This window comes from Thalia democratica, chromosome 9 (genome assembly GCF_965202585.1).
Source record: "Thalia democratica chromosome 9, ktThaDemo2.hap1.1, whole genome shotgun sequence".
Lineage (NCBI taxonomy): Eukaryota > Metazoa > Chordata > Thaliacea > Salpida > Salpidae > Thalia > Thalia democratica.
The window spans coordinates 21,849,759-21,856,568 of NC_139173.1; the positions used below are offsets into that span (position 1 = coordinate 21,849,759).

The window sequence follows — 6,810 nt, forward strand, 5'->3', positions numbered from 1 at the left end:
ACTAGTTTCAAAGCTATGAATTTTTTTTGGCTGTTGTTTTAATACGTTCCAAGTAGTTAACTTTTTTACTAACTATTTTCATGCTACTTAGGGTTTCCACTCAATGCGTTTGGAAGGTTTCTGCTCACATTGGATTAAATTTAAGCTAGTGTGTATAAAAGTATTTTTTGAAGTATTGAAAACAGAACAGTAAAACAAGACTAGATTTGTTTTTATTTCAAAATATACTCAGTTGGTCCATTTTTATTGATTTACATTTACTTAGAACGCTTTTACATTTTGGCTATGTATTTAAAGTAATTAAAAACAAAACTTAAATATGAACAACTATGTAAAAATTGTTAGGTTTTAACTATTCGTCGGGGGTCTATCTTAAGTTTTTAAAGTGGAAAATGGGAAACATTTTAGTATGGTCTAAATTGTTAAATTATGCCATTTGTTTGTATGTTAAGCACTAGCATTGTCAATTTTAGCTTTTATAATTGTTGCGTTCGATATGATAAATATAAGTATACTTGATAGTTAGGTAATAACTCGTTGAATCTCTAAACTAAAGCTTTCTAGCTCAGTATAACTTAGATAGTTTAAACCTATTATTGTTCATGCTATTATCAGCTAAAAGTTTGTTTTATGTTAAGGTTCAGATTTAGTTTTTACAAAGGTTTAATTAAGCTGCAGTTTTCATTTAGTTCTATATGAAATTACTAACTATTCACTATTATAAGTAATACTAATTGCTAATTTCTTAATATTTATACAACTTTACAATGTGTATGCACTACAAATACTTTTTATATAAGTATTTAACTTTTATTTAAACTACGTATGAGTTAGAATAATAAATATAAATAAAGAAGAGAGTGAAAAAAATTAAGAGTTAGAAACGTACCGGCTTAATAAATAGTAATTTTCTAGAGTGAAAATTAAAGTTAAGAGAAGTATTATTATTGTTCTTTGAACGACAAAAAAAGCGCTTAAGTAGGATGTCCTAGGACCCAGTGTACAAAGGAACCTTTCAGTTATCGAGACGTACATCACTTGGATATCTTTAAACGTTGTGCCGATGGTGTGGGAACTCTTAAAAATAATCTATTTAAAACGGCAATCATAAGTAAAAAATGTTTTATGATTTTAGGGCGTTGGAATATTTTGTAAAAATAATGCATTTTGATAAGCTTTCCCACAATAAAATTAATTATTTGAGAGAACTAATGCGTATTTTAATGCATATATAAGCAGTTTCGGCAGAGCATTCGGCGGTTATTGGTGTGCCTTAAGTTAAGATGCATTTCAAACATGTTAAATTTAAGATTCTTTCTTGATTAAGTTATAAAATACTTATTATAATTGTATTATCATTTGTGTTTAAATGTAGTTCTAGTATAGAGTGATTTAATTGTATCTTTGTGTTGTTTAGTTTTGTAAATAAAATATAAGTGTTGTTTTGATTGTTGTACTAATCTACTTTACTAATCCCTATTACCAAAATAACAACTGTGTAACGGGATAACGTCATTGCCCAGGATATCTTATTATAATAAAAGACAAGTTCACATGTAATCAATAAATACATTGAGTTAAAAAGTTGAAGTTTGTCCTTATAATAAATGTTTTTGCACACAAATAAGTCTTATTTTTAATTTAGAGTTTTTTTTTTGTCAATAACGTACTGACTGTTGTGTTTACGAGCCAAATTATAAATTTCTATGTATATTTGCTAAATTTGTAACTAATTACAAAATAATAACTTTGTAAAGCCTTAGAACGCTGTTACTTAAAAATACCAAATGTTTTGGAACCTAATTTAATTCTGGAAAAATAGGTGTTAAAACTTTGTGATAAACAAATTAACAACAGTTCTTGATATTTTACATATTTTTGTTCATACTACATATTTTTGTTCATTAGAAAAAAACTAAATCTTTTGTTTTCTTATAGATATAAAACAGTTTAAATTCTATTTTGAATTTCAAAGTACTAAAGTTAAAAGGACGTATAAAATTGAAAAAATATTATTATATAGTCTTAAATAAAAAGAAAAAATAAATTTATAAATCTATCCGATAACAAATTTAGTAAAATACTTTTGTTGTTACTCTCTTTTGCTGAAAACAAGATATGGTATTTATTTTAATTAGCAATATCTTAGTAAGTATTTTAAGGCAAAAATTAGGTGAAAAAGAAAACTAGGCTATATAAAAACTATAGGAAAAAAAGTTGATAAGATGTTAAGTTAGGTTATTTTGAGTTAAATAAATTGGAATTTATTTTCTTTAATTTACAGTTTAAACTTATTTATAACTTAGTTTAGTTTTATAACTTCTAAAACTTAGGCAATGATTTGTTTAATACTTTTTAACTTTTATTTTAACTTTAATTAAAATGACTAAAATCAACTTGTCTCAATTGAATATAAGTAAACTGTAAATAATAGGTTATTAATGTTCTTACGTTTGAAAACAACATCTAGATTGTTCAAAAGAAATCTATAGAATTTAGAATTTAGTATAGAGATGGATTTCACAGTAAAACGTTTTAAAGAGTATTCAGCACAATACAAAATAATTAATCTTTCCCTCAACCATGCAGTAACGAAATGAATATTATATATTAATAAGCTCAAGCATATTTAATTTTATTTAACTAAGAATTCGATGCTAAAAATATAGTCAAATAAACGATTTGGTTTTAGAAATATTTTGTTGTTACAAGTTTATTTTTTTTTAACTAAAATAGTTGTGAAAAAATGCAGTAAAATCTATTAAAAAAATGAAAGAAGGTAGTCTAAGTTATTAGTCATTTAAACGCAGGTTCCGTTTCGGTGACGTTCGTAACCCTCATCACAGCGACACCTTCCGGTTGTGCCTTTCCATTTTCCGTTGCTACTGCAGTAAGACACTGGAACGCGATCCGACTTCACAGAGTTCGGTGCGCACGTTCCTTCGACTTTCAAGCGCTTCTTTCCTGAAACGGTTCATGGAAAGGACTTCAGACCTTTTACAAAGGGAGGACAGTAGTTGTAGAAGACTCTGACTTTTTCAACATCTAAGCAAGCACCTTGGTTGTTTATTGCAATGTAAAACCCTTTGCTTTTACTTAAGAAAGCTTTAAGAACTTTAGTAGTGAGAAAAATTTTTCCTTTTTTCGTTTCATCCGAATTTATGTCTGCAGTCAAAGTGTCAATTTTGTTGTAGGAATTCTCGTTCCAAGTAGGAAAAGTTGAATTGGCTATGTCGCTGTCGGCTTGATAGTAATAAACGGCAAAAGTGTCACGACATTTTTCCTCATACTTGCAAAAAATTGAAAATCTCACTTCCACTTTAACTCTTTCGGCTTCCTTCGCCGGAATGTAAGGAGACCTGATAAACGAACCTTCATCAGTTGCAGAGTAAGGACAAATTTGATGAGAGCGAATTATATTCCCTTGTTCGTATTGGGTAGTTAATTCTTCCCACTCCCAATCGCCTTCTTTTCTTTTCCAGTTTAGGTCCCTTTTTACCAAGTCAGTGTTGTACAGGTCTTCCGAAGAAGCACGGATTTCGATTGCTGAATGAATCAAAATTGCAAAAAACATGAAACAAAGGTACTTCATACCTCAAGGTATTTATAAAACTGTAAATTTTATTATTAGTTTTGCTTGATAGCTCAATAATTTCAAAACTCTGTTAGTAGTTTTTAAATTTTGAAAAAAATACACTAGTTTATTTAAAGCTAAATAAGAATTCAAACAATGCTGAAGTGTAACTAAACTGTTTAAGGGAATGCAAATATATTATAAGTAAAAAATTAAGTTTTAAATGGTTTAAATTAAGCTTTAAAAATTAAAATTCATTCTTTATAAAAACTTTAAGGCATTAAGAACAAAATTTTGATTAAATATTTAAACACAAAAACATAGCTAGAAGTTTTGATTGTTATTAAATATGTTATTTGCTAAATTTTAATAATGTAAACTCTTATACTAGCAGTCTAACTTAAGATAGCACTCTTAGTTTTTTAATTTATTCATACATATACAACTTAGTTTAGTTTTCTTATTTATAAAAGTTGTAAGACTGAAGAATATTTTTATGTTTTTTTGAACTTTTCAAAAGTGGCCTAACTTTTATTTTATTTTAACTAAGTAATGATTTTACACTATTTTCGTTCTTATGTTTTAAAACTGTAATCTACACTAATTCAAAAATAAAATCTTTAACATTTAACCAGTAAAGGACTGTATTTCATAACAGCTTAAAACTATTAAAACATGGCTGCATTAAGTAATTATGAATTTTATTTTGTTATAAACATTCTATTTTAAAATATTTCTACCACCACGTTCTTATAAAACCTACATGAAATTTTTTATATTTTTCAAACTTCAATTAATTTTTGAGATGAAGCCAATTAAACTTTTTTGTAAGAATTTGAATTGTCCAAATCTGAACTTTCAGTATTAAAGTTGTCATGTTACCCATTAAAACGACATCAACATAATTTGTAAAATCATATATTTCTTCCAAAAATATTCTTTTGTTCGTAATAAATATTCAATTAATGATTATTTTATCATGTTTTTACCTAAACCAGAACTGTTATTTTTAACATAAATGTACAAACTACCAATTAGTATGTAAATGAAAATGCGTCATAAGCAGAAAGTGTTTAGTCAACAACTGCATTTAAATATTATAGCTTACTACTGTTTGATTTTTTTCTATGTTTTTGTACAAAAAACTGAAACTGTTTTAAGATAAAGAATTTGCTTAGTTTTATAAGCACTACATTAAATACATATTTTTACGGTAAAACTAGGTAGTTCGTCTATATGTGCTGTAAATATATAATTACTTTAAAACTTTTCTATAGTACAAATTAACACTATATCTTTACATTAAAACAATGTGACTGATCTATTCTCACGAGGATAAACAAATCGAAGCTCTAGTTACTCATTAACAAAGTATTTAACCTACAAGTTATGACAATGTGCAAAAAATTCAGTTTTACATTTTAAAAAAGTATTCATGACGTTATCTTTTATTTTGATTAAGCCATTTTTTTGTTAATCATATCTACATAAGCATTTTAATTTTCCAAAGTTAATATATTTGTAGATATCCATGGAGAAATATTATTAGAATAATTCAACTAGTAATATTATAAGTTGTCGTGTAACCATTCACTACATACTAGATAAAATAATCATATGCTGTTGTATGTACTTAATAGAATAGTTTAAAGAATAAAACTATTTATTTTGGAAAGTTTCTACAAAAAATAGACTGTTACAAAATTTACGAAAAATTAAAGATTCCTATAGTTACTGAAAAAAAAAATAATAGTGTAAAACTATTAACATCTAAATAAACTATACAAAAAACTTGAATTGAATATAAAGGTTTAGTAATATGTTTAAGAAGTTTTTCACAAGCTAAGCGTTTCAAAAAAAATATATTTTAACAAAAAATAGAATTTGAAATTGTTGTGTTTAAAAGATTTTTAAGTTTTTTAGTGTTTGGATTAAAACAGTGTAAAAAATCATCACTTCTGTATAAAAAAAAAATAAAAGGTTAGTAATTCCTTTAAACGCAGGTTCCGTTTCGGTGACGTTCGTAACCCTCATCACAACGACACCTTCCGGTTGTGCCTTTCCACTTTCCGTTGCTACTGCAGTAAGACACTGGGGCGCGATCCGACTTCACAGAGTTCGGTGCGCACGTTCCTTCGACTTTCAAACGCCTCTTTCTTGAAACGGTTCTCGGAAAGGACTTCAGACCTTTCACAAAGGCAGGACAGTAGTTGTAGAAGACTCTGACTTTATGAATTTCTAAGCAAGCACCTTGGTTGTTTATCGCAATGTAAAACCCTTTGCTTTTAATCAGGCTTGTTTTAAGAACTTTAGTAGTGACGACATATTTTCTTTTCGCTTCGTCCGAATTTCTGTCTGCTGTCAAAGTGTCAATTTTATCGTAGGAATTCTCGTTCCAAGGAGGAAAAGTTGAATTGGCAATGTCGCCGTTGGCTTGATAGTAATAAGCAGCAATAGTGTCGCGACAATTTCCTTCATACTTGCAAAAAATTGAAAATCTCACTTCTACTTTAACTCTTTCGGCTTCCTTTGCCGGAATGTAAGGAGACCTGATAAACGAACCTTCATCAGTTGCAACGCGAGGACAAATTTCATAATTCACAACCCGTTTCGAGTTATCGTCTTGGTAATGTAATTCTACCCAATCGCCTTCCTTTATTTTCCAGTTCAGGTGCCACTTTACCAAGTCAAAGTTGTACAGGTTTTCCGAAGAAGCATGGCTTTCGATTGCTGAGTGAATCAAAATTGCAAAAGACATAAAACAAAGACACTTCATAATTCTTAGAATGGCTATAAGGTTCTTCATAAAACTGTTAACTTTATTATTATTTATGCTTAATAGTTAAATAGCTTCAAAACTCTGTTAGCAGTTTTTAAATTTTGAAAAACTATACTAGTTTATTTTAAGCTAAATAAAAGTTCAAAAAAAGCTGAAGTGTAACTAAATTGTCGAAGTTGCGAGTTTATTATAAGTAAAAATCAAGTTATGAATGTTTATATAAAGCTTTAAAAATTAAAAACTTTTTTTATAAAATCTTTAAAAATTATTAGTTATTAAAGATTTAAATACGAAAACATAGCTAGAAACTTTAAAAACTAATAAATAACTTAATAAGTTTTGTTTGCTAATTTTTAGTTTTGTAAATTTTTTTAATGTTTTTAAATGTTCAAAAATGACTTAACTTTTAACTTGCTTTAATTAAATAATGATTTTTAGATTATTGTGTTTCTTATGT

General features: G+C 27.4%; 2 protein-coding genes across 2 annotated transcripts; both read right to left on the reverse strand.

Moving 5' to 3' along the window:
- Positions 1–2,800: 2,800 nt before the first annotated feature.
- Positions 2,801–3,592, reverse strand: LOC145844912 (ephrin type-B receptor 4b-like). The gene is made up of 2 exons (XM_082952332.1): positions 3,058–3,592; positions 2,801–2,964 (listed from the first exon to the last, which is right to left on the reverse strand). Exons 1-2 carry the CDS (start codon positions 3,590–3,592, stop codon positions 2,801–2,803), a joined length of 699 nt encoding a protein of 232 aa, XP_082808458.1.
- Positions 3,593–5,567: 1,975 nt separating this feature from the next.
- On the reverse strand, positions 5,568–6,350 carry LOC145844914 (ephrin type-B receptor 2-like). Its single transcript, XM_082952333.1, has one exon. The coding sequence runs from the start codon at positions 6,348–6,350 to the stop codon at positions 5,568–5,570; it is 783 nt and encodes a 260-aa protein (XP_082808459.1).
- Between the last annotated feature and the right edge of the window lie 460 nt (positions 6,351–6,810).